This window comes from Mustelus asterias, unplaced genomic scaffold, assembly GCF_964213995.1.
Source record: "Mustelus asterias unplaced genomic scaffold, sMusAst1.hap1.1 HAP1_SCAFFOLD_548, whole genome shotgun sequence".
Classification (NCBI taxonomy): domain Eukaryota; kingdom Metazoa; phylum Chordata; class Chondrichthyes; order Carcharhiniformes; family Triakidae; genus Mustelus; species Mustelus asterias.
The window spans coordinates 194,108-215,304 of NW_027590498.1; the positions used below are offsets into that span (position 1 = coordinate 194,108).

Below are 21,197 nucleotides of genomic sequence, written 5' to 3' on the forward strand. Positions count from 1 at the left end.
TGAATCATCCTCTTGGCCTCCAGCCTGTCAACTGTCCATGAGAATCTCATGTTTCAGAATGTTCACTGCTCATTCTTCCAAAACCAATGAGTATCGGTGCAACCCTTCCCCAAAAGACAACGAGTTGGATTCTGCGAGGTCAAAGGATTTTTGTGTGGTGCACCCCCTGGCCTGCTACGATTCCTGTGGTGGGTGGGATGGGAGAATTCTCCCCTACACCTTCACAACCTTTCCTCAAAAGCCAACACCTTCATCTTAGGAATGGGCCTGGTGAACGTTCTCTGAACTCATTCCAATGAAAGCATGTCATTCCATAAGTAGGGAGACCAAAACCGCACACAGTATTCCAGCTGCTATCTCAGCAATGTCCTGTGTAGGTGCAGCAAGTTCCCTTTTTCAAACTCCACCCCCTTGCAGTAAAGTCCAACACTCCATTTGCCTTCTTCTTTACTTGCTGTACCTTCATCCTATTTTTTCACGATTCATGTACAAGGACACCCAGATTCCTCTCTACGGCAGTATTCTTCAGTTTCTGTACATTTAAACAATTTTTTGCTTCTCTATTCTTCCTGCCAAAGTGGAAAAGCTCCCACTTTCCCGCACTGTACTCCATCTGCCATTTTTCTGTCCATTCAGGTAACTTATCTGTGTCCCTTACAGATTTTTTGTAATAACCTCACAACTTGCTTTTCTACCTATCTTTGTATCATCAATTCTGGCTTCATCCAAGTCATTGATCAAGGTGGCTGTTTTTCTCTCTCTCAGTTGTGGGTGATATTTGTCCCTATTCTCCTGGAAACTGAATGAATCTTGTTCCAAACTGGGTTCAATATCAGACATTTCAGGGAGTCAGGAATCATTCGCCCCTGAACCTACACTGGTAAAACCCCAGGCAGTTCCTCAGTAAGGATTTTTCTGGTTCCTCACCATATATTAGTCAGGATACTGAAACCCAGCTTTTTTACAGTCCACTCCTGGAGGCCCCACTCCCTGAGCCGACAAAATTCAGCAGTGTCAGTGCTGAAGTTTCACAGTGGGAGTGATTCCCAGAGTAACTGTCAATCAGATCACCATTGATGTCCAGGTTTGTGTAGTTTTATTTATCCTGATGTCTAACACACACACATCAATAAAACAGGGAATTCCTGCAAACAAACTGCAGCTTCTTCTCTATCTGGAGATCCAATGTTTGTTGAATAATTGTCCCAGCGGTTAACAGGCTCCTGTGAACTCATCCAACTCGTATTTTAATACTGACTTTAACAAATATATTTTAAATAGGTTTATTTTAAATGAGTTAAAACCAGCCTTAAAATGGTATATATAGTATAACAACCATAGTACGTTTCAGACTGGAAACTTTAACCTGCTGTTTCACTTTCATTTAGGAGCAGATCCCAGTTTTACACCAATCTCTGATTCATGTATCCAGCATTCACCGTCATTCTAAAAGCAGAAGTTGCTGCAAAATCTCAGTAAGTCTGACAGAATCTGTAAAGACAGGAACAGTTAATGTTTCCAGTTGAATGTGACTCTTCTTCAGTGTCAAAACATTCGCTCTGTTTCTCTCTCCAGAGATGCTGTCAGACCTGCTGAGTTTTTACAGCACTTCTTGTTTTTATTTACGAGTTCAGGACTCAGACAAGACAATCCACAATACAAATCTTACAACTGGGCCAGGGTTTATTAACATCAGCAGAAACAGACACCAATGAAAATGGTTGGGACCTCGATGTGATTAACAGCAAAATTCAGTCCTTGCAGTCACTCGTGAACATGATGGTGTTTCAGCAGGTGAGGTGACTGAGTGAATCCCTTCCCACACACGGAGCAGGTGAATGGCCTGTCCCCAGTGTGAATTCGCTGGTGCTTTACCAGGTTGGATGATTGACTGAATCTCTTACCACAATCAGAGCAGGTGAATGGTCTCTCCCCAGTGTGAACTCGCTGGTGTCTCAGCAAGGTGGATGAATCAATAAATCCCTTCCCACACTCGGAGCAGATAAATGGCCTCTCCCTATTATGAATTCTCTGGTGTTTCAGCAGGTCGGATGAATCAGTGAATCCCTTCCCACAATCAGAGCATCCTCCCCATTGACCAACTGTGAGAATGAACAAAATGCAGTCCTGGATGTAATTGAGAGCAGAAACTATAACAGCAGAATCCAACCTCTGGAATCACTCGTGAACTCGTTGGTGTCTCAGCAGGTGGGATGAAACTCTGAATCCCTTCCCACACTGAGAGCAGGTGAATGGTCTCTCCCCAGTGTGAACTCGCTGGTGTATCCGCAGGCTGGATAATCGAGTGAATCTCTTCTCACATTGAGAGCAGGTGAACAGCCTCTCCCCAGTGTGAACTCGCTGGTGTCTCTGCAGGCTCGATGACTGAGTGAATCCCTTCCCACACTGAGAGCAGGTGAACGGCCTCTCTCCAGTGTGAACTCGCTGGTGTCTCAGCAGGCTGGATGAATCACAGAATCCCTTCCCACACTGAGAACACGTGAACGGTCTCTCTCCAGTGTGAACTCGCTGGTGTGACCGCAAGTGGGATAACTGAGTGAATCCCTCCCCACACTGAGAGCAGGTGAATGGCCTCTCCCCAGTGTGGCTGCGCCGATGAACTTCCAGCTGTGATGGGGCTCTGTATCTCTTCCCACAGTCCCCACATTTCCATGGTTTCTCCATGGTGCAGGTGTCCTTGCCTCTCTCTTGGGTGGACAATCAGTTGAAGCCTCGTCCACACACAGAACACGGGTACCGTCTCTCCCTGCTGTGAATGGTGTGATATTTATTCAGGCTGTGTAACTGGTTAAAGCTCTTTAGTCAGTGCACTGGAACACTCTCACTCGAGTGTGGCAGTGTGTTGGTGCTTTTCCAGTCACACTGATGTTTGAAATCTTTTCAAATCAACAGACTGGACAACCTTTTCTCCTTCTAGATTCAAAGGCCGATGATATTCAGCTCCCATGGAATATGACTGTCAGATCTGACGTGACGTTTGAGATTTCGGCCTGTGATTCCTCTTTCAATATCCTGTAAAACAAGTTTACAAAAGTCATCAGTGTCAGTGCAGGATAGAAATTCAGAACAGACAATTCTAGTTTCTATGGAACATTCTTTCCTATTTCAGTCCAAAAAAGCTGTGAATCTCCATCCCACACACTCTCCCTCCATTCTCACTCTGCTGTATCTAATATTCACCCTCCCAATTCTCCTGAAGGTGCTGATTGAGGCTGATTGACAGATCCATGCTCACTGCTTCCTGTCCTGGACACAGAGACCAGAACAAATAGGAGCTGCAGTCGGCCATTTGGCCCATCGAGTCTTTTAAACTATTCAATGAGATAATTCGTTCATCTACCTCAGCATCATTCTCCCCACACTAAACCCATATCCCTTGATATCTTCAATATCCAGAAACCAATCAATCTCTCTCTTGAAAATAGTTGATGACTGAGGTTTCACTGTCCTCAGGGGTTGAGAATTCCAAAGCTTTACCACATCCTTGAGTGAAGAAATCCCCCCACATCTTAGCTTTTGCTCCATCTTCTTGTCTGTTCCCCATAACCCTTGACACCCTTGTCAGTCAAAGATCTGTCTAACTGGAATATATTCAATGATCCTCAGCCTCCACTGGTCCCTGGGGAAGAGAAATCCAAAAGACTAACAAGCCTCTGAGGGAAGAGATGTCTGGAAATATATAACGTAGCTACAGTTCCATATTACAAGATATTCAGATCCCAAGGAATATGACTGTCTAGACGTGACGATTGAGATTTTTGCCTGTGATTCCTTGTTCAAAATCCTGTGAAATGAGTTTGCAAAAGTCATCACAGTCAGTATAGGACAGAAATTCAGAGCAGACAATTCTAGTTTCTATGGAACATTCTTTCCTATTTCATTCCCAAAAAGTTGTAAATCTCCATCCATATCTATGGATTCTATTTAAAAATGAAAGTGGATGGGCACTTGAAGGAAATAAACTTTCAGGAGAATGGGATATAGAGTGGGAATGGGACTGGAATGTTATACAGAGAGTCAGCATGGACTCGAGTTACCGAATGGATTCCTTCTGTGCTGTAATGACTTTATGACTGGAAATGTATAACATCGCTGCAGTATTATATTACAATGCAAGAAATAATAATAAATATATTTTATTACAGAAACATAAATAATGTATCTAATCTGGGTACCATATAATAACACTAGACATATCTCTGTCCTATATTAACCTTCTGTCCCCTTAAATGTCAGCCATCTCCTGCCCTTTAATTGTGAACATTAGGAAAGAGACCATCCTTTTAGACAGAAAGAAGATTAACGTTTCAGGGTGGGCAGAATGAATTGCAGGGAATAAAAATGTATCAGATTTTGTTGGTCAATATAAGCTCAGAAGTGGAAAGGAAATGATCTCCAGTGGAAGAGAAACAATTCCTGAACATTGTAAGACTAAGCTGGCAAATCAGCAGTGAATAGAGTTGTGAAGTGATAAAAACCTCATCAAGACATTGCTTGCGGAAATAATAGTTAAAATACACCCATTATTAGAGGCAGAGGAAGGTAGACAATGTCAGAGAGCTGATCAGGGAGGGCAGAGGTGAAACAGAGAAATGGATGGCCGTTTAAAAATTCATAAAAAGCATGGTTAGCAAGTTTGCAGACGATATTGAATTCGGAGGTATCGCTGATAGTGAAGAAGGTTATCAAAAATTACAGGGAGATCTTGATCAGTTGATCGGTTAGGGAAGTGGGCCGATGATTGGCAAATGGATTTCAGTACAGATAATACAGAGTACAGAGGCACAACCTCAGGCTAAAGGTCCTTTAAAACAGAGATAAGGACGAATTTCTTCAGCCAGAGAGTGGTGAATTTGTGGAACTCTTTGCCGCAGAAGGCTGTGGAGGCCAAGTCATTGACTGTCTTTAAGACAGAGATAGATAGGTTCTTGATTAATAAGGGGATCTGGGGTGATGGGAAAAAGGCAGGAGAATGGGGGGAGAAAAATATCAGCCATGATTGAATGGCGGAGCAGACTCGATGGGCCAAGTGGTCTAATTCTGCTCCTATGTCTTATGGTCTTAAGTGTGAGTGTTGCATTTTGGAAAGTCAAACCAGGGGAGGACTTGTACAGTGAATGGTAAGGCCCTGGGGAGTGTTGAGGAACAGAGGAACCCAGGAGTACAAGTACATAGTTTGTTGGAAGTGGCAGCACAGGTAGACAGAGTGGTGAAGAAGGCATTTAGCACACTGGCCTTCATCAGTCAGGGCACTGAGTTTAGGAGTTGGGACATTATGTTATAGTTGTATAAGTTGTTGATGAGGCTGCACTTGGAGTACTGTGTACAGTTTTTGTAACCCTGTCATAGGAAAGACATTGATAAACTGGAAAGAGTGAAAAGAAGATTTATGAGGATGTTGCCGGGACTAATGGGCCTGAGTGATAGCGAGAGGTTGGACAGGTGAGGGCTTTATTCCTTCGAACACAGGAGAATATGGGGTGACTATATTGAGGTGTATTAAATCATGGGGGGCATAGATAGGATGAACCCACATTGCCTTTTTGCCAGGGTAGCGCAATTGAAAATTAGAGGGCATAGGTTTAAGGTGAGAGGGGAAAGATTAAAAGGGACCTGAAGGGCAACATCTTCATGCAGAGGGTGTACATGGAATGAACTGCCAGAGAAAGTGGTTGAGACAGGTTTAAACATTTAGAAAGCATAAGTACATGAATTGGAAAGGATTAGAGGGATATGAGCCAAACATGGGCAATTGGGACGAGCTGGGAGGGCACCATGGTTGGCATGGATCAGGTGGGCCCAAGGGCCTGTTTCCGTGCTGTATTGCTCTATGACTCTATGTGTTGGCTGCGTCAGCATCTATTGCGCATAACTCATTGCCCTTGAACTGAGTGGTTTGCATTGCTGGGGGATGTGGTAATTTCCTTCTTTAAAGGACATTATTAAATTGGATGGATTTTTACAACAATTGTCATCAATGGACTTCTAATTCTGGATTTTTACTGAATTCAAATTTCAACATCTGCCATTGTGGGATTCGAATCCAGGATTCACAGTGTATTGCCCTGGATCCCTGTATTACTAATCCAATGACACTGTCACTGCACCATTGCCTGCCCATCCATGGTAAAGGAGTCACAATAGCCTGAGATCCATGGAATCAGAGCATGCTCTAAATTTAAATTAATGCTCACTCACACTCACCCCAAAACAATTTCACTGTTTTCAACGTTTTAAATCTGCTGGAGTCTACGTCTGCAAAGATCTCAGGGAGATTGGTGTCTGGGAAAAATGTTGCAATCTTCAAATCTTCTCCCTGTAAATGATGAAAATTATAGGTGCAATTCAATGTTAGAAATTCAAGACAGACAAACATTTCTTTTGGTCTGAGTTTGCTGTGAGTAAATCCTCCCCTTCTAACCCCCTGTAAAAGGAGTTTCCAAAATCCATCAGCATCTGTCCAGAACAGAAATTCAAAACATTCTCTCCTATTGCTTGCACAGAATTACTTTAGTGGGACAAAATTGCAGTGGAGGCAGTTCAGAGAAGATCCAGTTGGTTGATTCCTGAAATGAGGAGTTTTATCTTTCAGGTTGAGCAGCTGGGGCCTGTACTCTTTGGAGTTTAGAAGACTGAGAAGTAATCTTATTGAAACATCTGGGAATTTCAGGGTGGCATAATGGTTCGCACTGCTGCCTCACAGCACCAGGATCCCAAGTTCAATTCCAGCGTTGGGTCACTGTCTGTGTGGAGTTTGCACATTTTCCCCTTGTCTGTGAGTTTCCTCAGGGTGCTCCAGTTTCCTCCCACAGTCCAAAGATGTATGGATTAGGTGGATCAACCATGCTAAATTGACCCAAGTGTCAGGGGGATTAGCAGGGTAAATGCAGGGGGTTGTGGGGATGGGGCTGGGTGGAATTGTGGTTGGTACAAACTTGATGGGTCGAATGGCCTCCTTCTGCACTGTTGGGATTCTATGATTCATATGATATAAGGTGCTTGACAAGGTAGATGCTGAGGATGTTTCCTTTGGTGTGGGAATCAAGTCGAAATAAAGGATTTAAGATTAAGATGAAGAGAGATCTTTTCTCTCAATGGGCTATTGATCTTTGGAACTCTGTCTTCACCAGAGAGGATTGGAGGCAGGTCATTGAATATATTCAAAGCTGAGGTTCTGATCCACAAGAAAGTCATGGGTATTGACGGGGTGGGGGCAGCAAAGTCATAGATTCATAGAGATTTGCAGCATGGAAAACGGCCCTTTGGCCCAACTTGTCCATGCTGCCCTTTTTTTTAAACCCTTAAGCTCATCCCAATTGCCCACATTTGGCCCATATCCCTCTATACCCATGTAACTATCTAAATGCTATTTAAAAGACTAAATTGTACCCGCCTCTACTACTACCTCTGGCAGCTTGTTCCAAATACTCACCACCCTATCTAACTGCAACGGGATCTTGATCAATTGGGCCAGTGGGCTGACGAATGGCAGATGGAGTTTAATTTAGACAAATGCGAGGTGATGCATTTTGGTAGATTGAACCAGGGCAGGACTTATTCAGTTAATGGTAGAGTTACAGAACAAAGAGATCTAGGGGTACATGTTCATAGCTCCTTGAAAGTGGAGCCACAGGTGGACAGAGTGGTGAAGAAAGCATTCGGCATACTTGGTTTCATCGGTCAGAACATTGAATACAGGTGTTGGAATGTCTTGTTGAAGTTGTACAAGACATTGGGAAAACCACACTTGGAATACTGTGTGCAATTCTGGTCACCCTATTATAGAAAGGATATTATTAAACTAAAAAGAGTGCAGCAAAGATTTACTAGGATGCTACTGGGACTTGATGGATTGAGTTATAAGGAGAGGCTGGATAGACTGGGACTTTTTTCTCTTGAGCGTAGGAAGCTGAGCAGTGATCTTAGAGAGGTCTATAAAATAATGAGGGGCATAGATCAGCTGGATAGTCAATATCTTTTCCCAAAGGTAGGGGAGTCTAATACTAGAGGGCAGAGGTTTAAATTGAGAGGGGAGAGATACAAAGTGTCCAGAGGGGCAATTTTTTCACAGAGGGTGGTGAGTGTCTGGAACAAGTAGTAGTCGAGGCGGGTTCAATTTTGTCTTTTAAAAAGCATTTCGATAGTTACATGGGTATGATGGGTATAGAGGGATATGGGCCAAATGCGGGCAATTGGGATTTTTACAAAAGTGCGGCATGGACAAGTTGGGCCGAAGGGCCTGTTTCCATGCTGTAAACCTCTATGACTCTATGACCCTCTGTGTGAACAAATTGCTCCTCTGGACACTTTTGTATCTCTCCCGTCTCACCTTAAACCTATGCCCTCTAGTTCTAGACTCCCCTACCTTTGGGAAAAGATACTGACTATCTAGCTGATCTGTGCCCCTCATTATTTTATAGCCCTCTATAAGATCACCCCTCCGTCTCCTGTGCTCCAGAGAAAAAAAGTCCCAGTCTATCCAGCCTCTCCAAAGTAGACATGATCTTATTGAATGATGCAGCAGGCTCGATGGGCCGAATGACTGGCTCCTGTTCCGAATTCTTCTTCGGATGTGCTTGGATAGTTGCGCATGCGCCCTGCAACATATTGTCCCTCTGAAGATCGTGGTTCTGAACCAGCCCCTGAAACCACGCCCGTTATGACCAGCCCGAGAGCATGCGCTCTCCTTCCCCGCTGGAACAAGATGGCGGCCGAAAACCGGGGCCTGTTCCTGGGAAAAAAAACCCAAGAGCTGCAAACCCGGAACCCGCATGGTCTTATTCGCGCCTTGCAACCTGCAGCGGGTATTTGTGGAGCCTCCGCTCCCTCCCCACCCCGACTCCATTCCTCCCTCCGCCACACTGACTCTCACCCGCTGAAAAAAACGTCCGCCGCACTCGCAGGGCTCTGAGCAAAGTGGCACTGCGCAGGCTCCAGATACAGCACTGCGCCTGCGCAATAGGCTGTGTGGACTGAACAGGACACTTTGACACCCGCAGGCATACTTGGGAATTAACGGCGCCATTGTCAATCAAAGACATAATAGAAAACTATCTGGTGCAATTGAGATTAATTAATTTTTAAAAATACATTCCTCTGAATTTGTGATGAATTGGCCTGTGTACTAAGCAGATATTAAGGTTCCATTTAAAATTAAAAGAAAAGATGCTGATAAAACGCAGCAGGATTGAGAGAGAACCCACAGAGGCAAGTTATGAATAGAGTTCAGACTGAAGCAACAATAAAAAAACGCACACGGGGGGCCAGGAACTGAGTTCTGCATCCAACAGACAGCCTAATTCATGCCAGCTCCTAACTGTGTTTCTAAACTCGAACCTATAAAACAGTACCACAGAAATAAAACTCTGGAGAGACTGGTTCCGGGACAAAGAAAATAAATACTGGAGATAGTCATCAGGCAAGGCAGCCTGTGAGAGTCACAAACAGAATTGAGGGTTCAGGTTGCTGACCTGCCCTCAGTCTGCAATTAAACATTTAGAGTCAGTCACTGATTAATGGCGGTCACAATTCCCACAATGTTCGGCGCCTCAGAAACCCCTCCATTCAAAAGTTGTTCGCCGGAATTCACTAATCATAGAATCCTTACAGTGCAGAAAGCGGCCATTCGATCCATCGAGTCTGTACTGCAACGGCAACAATATATTCTGCACCCGACTCTTTTCCTTTCCCCCTATGTACTCTATCAATTTACTTTTTTTCTGTACAGCACGCAAGAAATAATACTTTTCACCGTATCCCAGAACATGCGACAATAATAAATCAAATTAGACACTACATATCTTGGACACCAAGGGACAAATTTACCTAACCTGCACATCTTTGGGCTATGAGAAAAAAACCGGAGCACCCAGAGGAAATGCACACAGACAGAGGGAGATTGTGCAAACTCCACACATGAGGTGGAGATGCCAGCGCTGAACTGGGGTGAGCACAGTAAGAAGCCTCAAAATACAAGGTTAAAGACCAACAGGTTTATTTGGAACCACAAGCTTTCAGAGCGCTGATGAAGGAGCAGTGCTCTGCAAGCTCGTGATTCCAAATAACCAAAAGAGAGAATGCTGGAAAATCTCAGCAGATTTGGCAACATCTATAAGGAGAGAAAAGAGCTGACATTTCGAGACCAGATGACTCTTTGTCAAAGCTTTGATAAAGACTCATGTGGACTCGAAGCATCAGTTCTTTTCTCTCCTTACAGATCCTGCCATATCGGCTGAGATTTTCCAGCAACTTCTCTTTTGGTTTCAAATTCCAGCATCCGCAATAAGTTACTTTGATTCCAAATAAACTTATTGGACTTTAACTTGGTGTTATGAGACTTCTTCCTGAGCAAACTCCAGAGAGACAGTCACCCACCACTGGAATCGAACTCTGACTCAGTGAGGCAGCAGTGCTAACCACTGTGCCACAGTGAAGGTAGTTTGCCGCAAATTTCGGGTGATAACAATGGGCTGGATGTTGCTCAGAATGTGGAGCACTGCAGCAAAGTACAGAGAGACAGAGCAGCAGACTGGACTGAGAAATGGAGTCTGCAGACTGGAACTGGCAGCATGAGGAGAGGTTATTTAGTCTACAGCAATCTACAACCCACCCCTATTACCGAGACAGTGAGACAGAGATTACAAACACTCACCAACACAGCTCCACTGAAACGTCCCAGGAAAAAGGGGGAAATCTGTGGCAGTTCATGTCCTGATATAGCCCCAGGACTGTCACTCAAAGCCCCAACCCGGCCCAGTTCTCAGCTCAGCCTCTCAGCTTGCAGCTTCCTGCACCTTGAGGCAACCCTGTCCAGGTGTGGGAGGTCTGTGGAACCACAGACTGGGGGGTGGGGTGACCTCCTGCTGTGCCCCAAATAGTTTCTCCTTCCCGTCCCCCTTGGCGCTCTAAGATCTGAATGTTGATCTGTTGATGGACATTGCAGAGCCTAACTGAGCTGCGCCTGTCCCTTATCCTGGGTCACTCCCTCCCCCTGGGGTCAGTGTGTTCAGTTCGCTGCTTCTTTCCCTGCTGAACCTCCAGACTGGAAGCATTAACTCCATTCTCTCTCCACAGATGCTGTCAGACCTGCTGAGATTTTCCAGCATTTTCTGTTTCTGTTTCAGATTCCAGCATCCGCAGTATTTTGCTTTTATCTTCATTTAAACAAACATTCTTTGACGGCCTTTACCCCCATTGCTCCTTTCCAGAGCTTCCCACCTTCTGCTATTGTCCGTAACTCCCACATTAACTCTGTCATTCCTCCCCTTTACCCCGCTCACCCTGTCTGAAATCAGCTCAGAGTTTTACCGCCATCTCCCCCTCCCCCAGCCTCCACATCCCAACACCCGGAATCTCTAACCCAGCGGTTCCAGTTTGTCTGGTTTGAGTTCAGATTTGCCGCAGCACCGACAGGATTTCACTTCAAACCAGCCGGAACTGACTGCTCACAAATCCCAAAATGTTTCTCCAGCAGCCCGGGCTTGTTAACGTTGTTTAAAGTCAGCGCCCAAATGCAGTTACTCTCCTCAGTTTAAAAAACTTCTCCGTTTAATCTAAAGTATTATTCGCACCAGACGCAAACACAAAATTGTGAACGTTACCCTACCACCGCCCCCCCCCCCCCCCGCCCCCCCCCCCCCCCCCCGCCCACCACCCCCAGACCCGAGCTGGGGTGTCCTGAGTAAGAGACATCTGTTCCAGGTGTGACAATTCTTACACATTGTCTGGTTGGAAATATTCATGAATGAAAGCAAGTTGCTGCTTTTGTCAAAAGGGTCACCTGAATTCGAAACGTCAGCTCTTTTTGTCTCCTTACAGATGCTGCCAGACCTGCTGAGATTTTCCAGCGTTTTCTCTTTTGGCTGGAAATACTCAACAAGTCAGGCAGCCTCTGTGGAGAGAGGAACAGACTGAATGTGACCTGTCATCGGAACTGGGAAATATATTATTATTTCTCGCAACTGAAAGAGACACTTTACAGCCTTCAGAACAAAACTGAGCTCAACAATTTTACACCACAATCTCTGCCCCCATTGTGATCTGTGTTTCGTTGCTGCTTTTTTCACCTCATTTCCCTCTTGTTTACTTTACATTCAGACTATCGCTCACCGGCTATTCACACCTCATCCAGAACATCTTTTGTGTCTTTACTTGTTCAATTACCACTCGTTTTGGTCTTGGGCCGTGAAACATTTTGTCAGTTTGCAGATCTTTCATTTTGTTCTTCTCCACCTCCCTCTCTCAATTCTTCAGAGGTCAGTCTTTGACAAAGGGTCATCTGGACTCGAAACGTCAGCACTTTTCTCTCTTGACAAATGCCCGTGACCGCTGAAGTGCGTCATGGGCATTCAGCCTCTGATCTTTGGGTAAGCATTCTCCAAGGCGGCCTTCACGACACACGACAGCGCAGAGTCGCTGAGCAGAAACTGATAGCCAAGTTTCGCACACATGAGGACGGCCTAAACCGGGATGTTGGCTTTATGTCACACTGTCAGTAACCCCCACAGCTTGCCTCCTGGACTTGCTGGCTGTCCTGTCTGGAGACAATACACATCTCTTTAACCTGTGCTTAATGCTCCCTCCACTCACATTGTCTGTATCTTTAAGAACTGGTTGGCTGTAGAGATTTGCATTCTAATCAGTATTCTGTAACTTGATTTTGTGTCTCTGTGCCCTGTTTGAGAGCAGATTTCCACTCCATCTGACGAAGGAGCAGCGCTCCAAAAGCTAATGGTATTTGCTATCAAATAAACCTGTTGGACTTTAACCTGGTGTTGTTAAAACTGTTACTCTAAATATATCCCCATCGCTCCGGGTGGGAGTGGAATTGATGATTTCTTGACTGTCTGTCTGCACTGCTGCCTCACAGTGCCAGGGACCCGGGTTCAATTCCCAGCTTGGGTCACTGTCTGTGTGGAGTCTGCACGTTCTCCCCGTGTCTGTGTGGGTTCCCTCCGGGTGCTCCGGTTTCCTCCCACCGTCTGAAAGATGTGCTATTTAGGTGCATTGACCCAAACAGGTGCTGGAGTGTGGCGACGAGGGGAATTTCACAGTAACTTCATTGCAGTGTTAATGTAAGCTTTACTTGTGACTAATAAATAAATTTAACTTTTAACTTTAATTTTGTGAACTCATAGAATCGTAGAATCTTACAGTGCAGAAGGAGGCCATTCAGCCCATCGAGTCTGCACCAACCACAATCCCACCCAGGCCCTATCCCCGTAACTCCACATATTTAACCTGCTAATCCTCCTGACACTAGGGTCAATTTTGCATGGCCAGTCAACCTAAGCAGCACATCTTTGGACTGTGGGAGGAAACCGGAGCACCCGGAGGAAACCCACGCAGACACGGGGAGAATGTGCAGACTCTGCACAGACAGTGACCCAAGCCAGGAATTGAACTCAGGTCCCTGGCGCTGTGAGGCAGGAGTGCTAACCACTGTGCCACCATGCTGCCCTCATCTCCTTGAACAAATAGTAAATTGTAGAGATTATAAAGTTTGAATTGTAATATCTAATGGTGTAAAATATCTGGGAGCAGAGTGGATGTGATAAAGGCTGGAATACAGACTGTGGGAATGAGGCTGAAACTGCTGTGCTCAGTGAATGGTTCTTATTGGAGGGAGGGATGTAGCGGGATCTTCCTTGTTACTCCACTTACAGACCGATGTTTGAGGGTCTGCCGATAGCTGCGAGTGTCTCTCTCTTACAGGCCTTGAAATTTCAAAGGCCGGGGAATGCTGTACTGGGGCAAGTCCACAGGAGAGAGAGCGCTGAACCAGGCTCACCGTTTATACCTGACCGGTAACCTGATACTTATATCACACAGCCATCCCAAAACCGCCACCAAGGCCTGAGTGATTCTCTCCCTTGTCAGTGGGACAACGGCCACCCTGCACCCACTCCACTCGAGTAGGTCTCCAAGAGAGAGAACAGAGAGACTCTGTTCTTTATCTCCTGACCAGCAGTCTCCCTTGAGTGAGCGGGTTCGAATCGCTCAGATCACCCTCGGTTCTAGACTCCGGATTTATGGTAAGGGATATTGAAACTGTGACCTCGTCAGAGTGCACTGATGAGAGAACAAGAGGCAAGACGGACTCCAAATGAGTTTCAAAACTTACAGTGATTTATTTAACAATACAATCAACCTCTTCAATACCCCACCACACATGAATAAAACTTATACTTTATACTACACTATGGGAGAAATGCAAATGGGTACAATGTATTCCTGAACTTTAAAATTACAATACACCACCCCTCCCCTTGCCTCAACCTCTATCCTATCCTCGGGAGCTTCGCATGGTTGGCTGGGATACTCACAATTCTAAAAGGGTCGGCTTTGTGGTCGGCTCAAATGTCTTAGTGCAGGGTCGAAACTGAAGAGAGCTCGGTCCTGCTTGTCTGTGTCTCAGCTTGTGATTCTGGAAGAGAGCTTGGTTCTGCTTGTCTGTGTCACTGCTTGCGATTCTGGAAGAGAGCTTGGTTCTGCTTGTCTGCTTTTCAGCTTGCGATTCTGGAAGAGAGCTTGGTTCTGCTTGTCTGTGTCCCTGCTTGCGATTCTGTAAGAGAGCTTGGTTCTGCTTGTCTGTGTCACTGCTTGTGATTCTGGAAGAGAGCTTGGTCCTGCTTGTTTGACTCTCAGCTCAATGTATCAAAAACACCTTCCCTGCCCCCGTAGGTGATTTTCAAGGACAATGGGGCTTTCGATCACTGGCAGTTTCAGTTTAATTTCGTCAAGTCCACACACAAAAGGCTGGAACTGCCTTGACCCCCTGTGGGTCGTTATTTCAATGTCTTCTGTGGATGGGCCGATTTCTGTGGCCATGGACTCCCTGCTGGTCTGTTTACTGTCCTTTGTCCTTCTGATGATTCGATCACTGGTGTGTCTGCCTTTTTGGCCACTTACATATTCAGGGATCTCACACCTTTTTTTCTCTTAGCACAGTCCACAGGCAGGTTATGTTTGTCCTGCCGAGCCTTCTGGGAGGTTTTTATCAGCCAGCAGCCAGAGTTGGCCACTTTTAAACTGGCAGGTTTCTCCTGAGTCCTTTTAAAATATGGAGGATTGCCCTGAAACTTACAGGGATGGGAGGAAGGAGAAAGGGATGGATGGTGAGAGGGAGGGATGAGTGAGGTGGATGGAGGGAGATGGGGGTGAATGTGAGAAGCTGAAGTTTACATTTGGAGAGGTTCCCAGTCTCTCTGATCAGCTGAACTGGGGAAGCTTTTGCGCAGACTGCACTGCTGCTGTTTCCCCTCCTATCCACCAGGGGTCGCTGTAGGCCTCCCAGCTGCTGCTCCGCCCAGTGTCACCACTTGCCCACTCCAGCCCCTCCAGTACACCTCCCGGGCCATTCTTGCCATCCTGCCAGGTCTCGGGTACTGAGGCCAGTAGTAAAGTTTATTTATGAGTCACAATAAGGTTTACATTCACACTGTAATGAAGTTACTGTGAAAATCCTCTGGTCGCCACACTCCGGCACCTGTTCGGGGACACTGAGGGAGAATTCAGCTTGGCCAATGCACCCTAACCAGCACATCTTTTGGACTGTGGGAGGAAACCGGAGCACCCGGAGGAAATCCACAGACACGTGGAAAATGTGCAAACTCCACACAGTGACCCAAGCCGGGAATCAAATCCAAACCCCTGGTGCTGTGAGGCAGCAGTGCGAACCACTGGGCCACTGTACCGCCCAGTGCTCTAAGGTTAAGTTTCTTCTTCAAACCGAAGAAGATTCAGTGTCACATCAGGATGGGGAAAAGGGAGTCCATTGGCTTCAGATGGATAATGGTAAAAGTTAATATCCCAATTTATTCACTTTATTCCTTCAAGCTGAGGTTTACAAAGTGAAAATTCCACTGTTTACAGCAGTGACTAAATAAGCAATGACACTCATCCTATATTTAAATTAGTCTGGAATACACCTCAATTTCACACAGGTTAACATTTTTCAAGCATTTGGAACCCCAAATGTCTGCTGATGTGTCATCCAGAGCTGTTTTCCTGGCAGTTTGTGTCAGTAGCAGGCTGCCGTTACCATCCACTCTTGGGCAGGGTGAGGAGACAGCTCCGACACCGACCTCAGCTGGAATGGGAATTGAACCATACATTAGTCCGCAGGCCAGCAATGCTGCAGGAATTGCAAAGGGGCTGCACAGAGGTCCAGAATTAGAAGAGGGGGTTGTGAAGATGGAGGAAGCGTCTGCAAGACATGAGGACATTTTGGATTATCTCAAAATTACAGAATGCGGGAGACCAGTCAGGAATGTGTTGAAATTGTCAAGTCTGGCAGTAAAGTGTGGATGTGGGATTCAGCAGCAGATGAAGGGCTGCACGGTGGAACAGTGGTTAGCACTGCTGCCTGACAGCAGTGGGTTTCTGTGTACGTTCTCCCTGTGTCTGAGTTTCCTCTGGGTGCTTCCGTTTCCTCCTACATTCCAAAGATGTGCAGGTTAGGTGGATTGGCCATGTTAAATTATCCGTTAGCGTCCAAAGATGTGTAGGTTAGGGGGGGTTAGCAGGGTAAATGCACAAGGGTACAGGGCCCATCGAGTCTGCACCGACTCTCCAACAGAGCATCTTACCCAGGCCCTATCCCCGTAGCCCCACATATTTATCCCGCTATTCCACTGTGTTACTTATTCATCACAATAGGGACCAGAGTCTGAGGTTATAAATGGGTGAGTTTACTCCAATAGTAATTCTTTCGACATCTGACAAGTTTACAGCTATTAACATCCTGCCTATCAAATAGCTCCAGCCTACATATGAGAGGACCAACATTCAGAGCTTTCAAATCTTTATCCTGAAGTTACAAAACAGACTTTAGTCAACGGCCTGCTGATACATCGGCACATTCACACAGGGGTGGATTGGACTGTGATCTGTTTATTATTCATCTTTAGTTCAATACAGTTTCTGAGTGATTTAAATTTAAAACAAGGTCTGCAGGTGTGAAGATTTATTGACACATGAATGAGAGATGCTGTGGGGTATTCTACAAGTCCAACAGGGCTGATTTACATCAGAAAAACTCCAACTATCAGTATAAACGTAATTTAGTTGTGATGTAATTAACAGCAGCAATAACAGCAGAATCACACCCCTGTGATCACTGGTGAACTCGCTAGTGTCTCACCAGGTTGTGTGACTGGGTGAATCTCTTTCCACACATGGAACAAGTGAACGGCTTCTCCTCACTGTGAACCTGTTGGTGTCTCAGCAGAGTGGATGACCGGGTGAATCCTTTCCCACACTCAGTGCAGGTGAACGATCTCTCCTCAGTGTGATTTCGCTGGTGTGCGAGCAGAAGTTTTCTGCTTTTAAAGCTCTTCACACAGTCAGAACATCTGAACGGTCTCTCATTTGTGTGAACAAGTTGGTGTGAAGTGAGAGAGGATAAACAATTGAATCTCTTCCCACACACAGGGCAGGTGACCGGCCTCTCCCCAGTGTGAATTCGCTGGTGTACAGTGAGGTCGCCTGATCGCCTGAAGCCAGTCCCGCAGTGAGAACACGTGAATGGTCTCTCGTCAGAGTGAACACGTTGATGGTGACGTAGTTCCTCAGAACTTTTATAGCCCTTCCCACAGTCTGGACATTTAAACCGTCTCTCTTCACTGTGAACTCGTTGGTGTTTCTGCAGGTTGGATGATCGGTTAATCCCCTTCCCACATTCAGAGCAGGTGAATGGCCTCTCTCCAGTGTGAATGCGCTCATGTGCCACAAGATGGAATGATGTCCTGAACCCCTTCTGGCAGTGGGAACAGCTGAACAGTGTGGAACTGGTGTGAATGTACTGGTGCTCCCGCAGTGTGCATCGAGTTTTAAAATTCTTTCCACACTCAGTGCATTAAAACTCTCTCCTGACGGTGTGAACTCGCTGGTGTCTCTGCAGGGCAGAGAAATCTGTGAATCCCTTCCCACACACGGAGCAGGTGAAAGGCCTCTCCCCTGTGTGAATGTGTCGCTGTATCAGCAGGGCCGATGACTGAGTAAATCCTTTTCCACATTCAGAGCAGGTGAACTGCCTCTCCCTGCTGTGAATGCGCTGGTGTATCAACAGGCCAGCTGTCTGAGTGAATCCCTTCCCACACACAGAGCAGTTAAAAGTTCTCTCTCCAGTGTGAGTGTGTTAGTGATTTTCCAGGTCAACTGGATAATTGAATCCTTTCCCACAGTCTCCACATTTATACGGTCTCTCCCTGGTGTGACTGCGCTTGTGACTCTACAGGCCAGATGATTGGTTGAAGTCTTGTCCACACACAGAACACATGTATGGTTTCTCCCCTCTGTGAACGGTGCTTCTTTCTTCCATGTTGAAAGGCCGATGATGTTTAGATCCTGATGAATCGAGACACTCTGTCAGATCTTGATGTGATCCTTGATTTACAATTTTCTGTAATTCCTCACCTTCCAATCCCCTGAAAAATGAATTGAAAACAGAAAGAGGGAAACATGAGAGACAAGCCATTAAAACACAAAATACGAAATTCAGCTGAACTAATTTGGTAAACTGTGGAATTGGGACTAGGAAATAGTGGATATGAAAGCTGCTGGATTGTGACAAAGACTCAAACTGTTCACCAATGCACTGAGGGAAAGGAACCCTCCACCTCTTCAGAGCCTACAACAAGAATCCAGCCTTTATGCAAAAGAGGAAAAGATCAGGAGGAAGGTGACGGAGAGAGACTTTATGCATCAGCAACTCAACCAGGATTTTGGCAGAATCTCCTCAACCCACAATCTTCCCCACCTGGAAGTACCAGAGCAGCTGGGACGTGGGAAAACCACACAACTTCCCGACTTGGACAAATATCACTGTCCCTTCAATGTGACTGGGTTAAAATTCTAATACTCTTGCATTGTGGGAGCACCTTTACTATACGGACTGCAGAGGTTCAAGAAGAAGGCCAACTATCACCATCACAAAGGACAATTGGTGATTGGTAACATATCACTGTCTGTGATAGTAATTCAGGACAAATACCTGGGCCTTGTCAGTAATGTCTACTTCCAAAGAATTTTTTATTTTTTTGCAAATCTGTATGAAACCTGCAAGCTCATATGTTCATAAGATATAGGAGCAGAATTAGGCCATTTGGCCCCTTGAGTCCACTCCACCATTCAATCATGGCTGATATGCTTCTCATCCCCATTTCCCTGCCTTCTCCCATAACCTTTCAACCCATAACCAATTAAAAATCTGTCCAACTCCTCCTTAAATTACTCACTGCCCAGCATCCACCGCACTTTGGGGCAACAGATGAAAGGAAAACAAGGAAACAAAACCAATGACCGCTACAATCCAGGAGGACAAGGACAGTGGACAGATGGGAAAGCCATCACCTGGAAGTCCCCTTCCAAACCACTCAGCATCTTGACTTTGAAATATGTCACTGTTCCTTTACTGTCATTGGATCAAAATCCTGGAATTCCCTCACTAACAACACTGTGGATGTACCTACGCCACATAGACTGCAGCGATTCAAGAAGGCAGCTCACCACCACCTTTTCAAAGGCAGTTAAGGATGGGCAATAAATGCTCGTCTAGCCAACGACTAGAATCAATTGAACGATTTTTAAAATGACTTGGAATATCCATGAGAAAACAATCCTGACAGTTACTCAAATAAATACTTCACTCAGTCACACCAGCTTCTGAGTTTATATTTGACTGAAGTGGTTGGATTTTGCTGTTGTTTGTGGAAAACTTTGGGGCATTTGCGCAGTCCATTACACAAACTAGCCTCCCATCCATTGTCTCCATCTACACTTCCCGCTGCCTCGGAAAAGCAGCCAACATAATCGAGAATGTCACACACCCCGGACATACTCTCTTCAACCTTCTTCCGCCAAGAAAAAGGTACAAAAGTCTGAGATCATGTGCCAACCGATTCAAGAACACCTTCTTCCCTGCTACCATCAGACTTCTGAATAACCTAATTCTCATTAATTTGATCTTCCTCTACAGCCTAACTGTGACTGTAATACTACATTCTGCACTCTCTCCTTTCCTTCCCTATGTACAGTATGCTTTGTCTGTATAGTGCACAAGGAATAATGCTTTTCACTGTCCACTAATACATGTGACAATAATAAATCAAATCAAAAAAGAACCACACGCACTCCGGACACCCTCTCTTCCACCTTCTTCCATCAGGAAAAAGGATGCAAAAGTCTTGAGATCATTTTCCAACTGACTCAAAAACAGCTTAATCCCTGCTGCCATCAGACTTTTGAATGGAGCTGCCTTATATATTGTTTTGCTACACCGTGGATATGTCTGTAACACTACATTCTGTACTCTTTTCTTTCCTTCTCTCCTATCCGCTCGATGAATGGAATGCTTTGTCTGTACAGTGCGCAAGAAATAATAATTTTCACTGTAAACCATAACGTGACAATAATAAATCAAAATAATCCACCAGTTCCCACTTCTGTTCTTTCTGATGAGTGAAGGATCTGTGCACAGCTTTTTCGACCCTCCTCCCAATCTCCACATCACAGCAAAAAGATCACCAGTCAACAACAACGACTTTCAATGACGGAGGATTTACCCAGCATTCGCCGCGGTGGTGAATGTCCCATATTTACACGAGAGGAAGGCACTGCGCAGGTGCAGTATCACCAGTATTGGCGCATGCGCAGTCAGTCATGGCGATGGGGTGCGTCTCTCTTTTTGTCTCTTTGCCACGGGAAAGGAAGCGGAAACTCCGAGGGAGCGATGGAGCCGGCTCTGGAGAAGAAGAGTTTCTAAACACCTGGTGGGCGCTCAAACCCTGATTGAGACTCTGCGCTTCCGTGTTTGCAGCTCCGGATCTTTTTCCGCCCGAGGCCCAATTTCAGGTTAACGGCCGCCATCTTGGATCAGCGAGAGGCGCATGCGCCAGGGTCTTCGTGGCGCAACAGTGAGGGCGGGGTTTAGATTTTACAGTTCCCACCGGGTCCTAGTTTCCAGCACATCAGAGTTATAATTATTTATTCGTGTCAGAAGTAGGTTTACATTGACACGACAATGAAGTTACTGTGAAAATCCCCTAGTCGCCGCACTCCGGCGCCTGCTCGGGTCCACTGAGAGAGAATTTAGCATGGCCAGTGCACCTAACCAGCACATCTTTCGGACTGTGGGAGGAAACCTGAGCACCTGAAGGAAACCCACACAGACACAG

At 45.7% G+C, this 21,197-nt stretch overlaps 1 protein-coding gene across 1 annotated transcript; it reads right to left on the bottom strand.

Moving 5' to 3' along the window:
* Window positions 1–1,433: 1,433 nt before the first annotated feature.
* Window positions 1,434–20,889, bottom strand: LOC144486985 (uncharacterized). The gene is made up of 3 exons (XM_078205026.1): window positions 20,807–20,889; window positions 2,191–2,647; window positions 1,434–2,031 (listed from the first exon to the last, which is right to left on the bottom strand). Exons 1-3 carry the CDS (start codon window positions 20,887–20,889, stop codon window positions 1,765–1,767), a joined length of 807 nt encoding a protein of 268 aa, XP_078061152.1. The 3' UTR covers window positions 1,434–1,764.
* Between the last annotated feature and the right edge of the window lie 308 nt (window positions 20,890–21,197).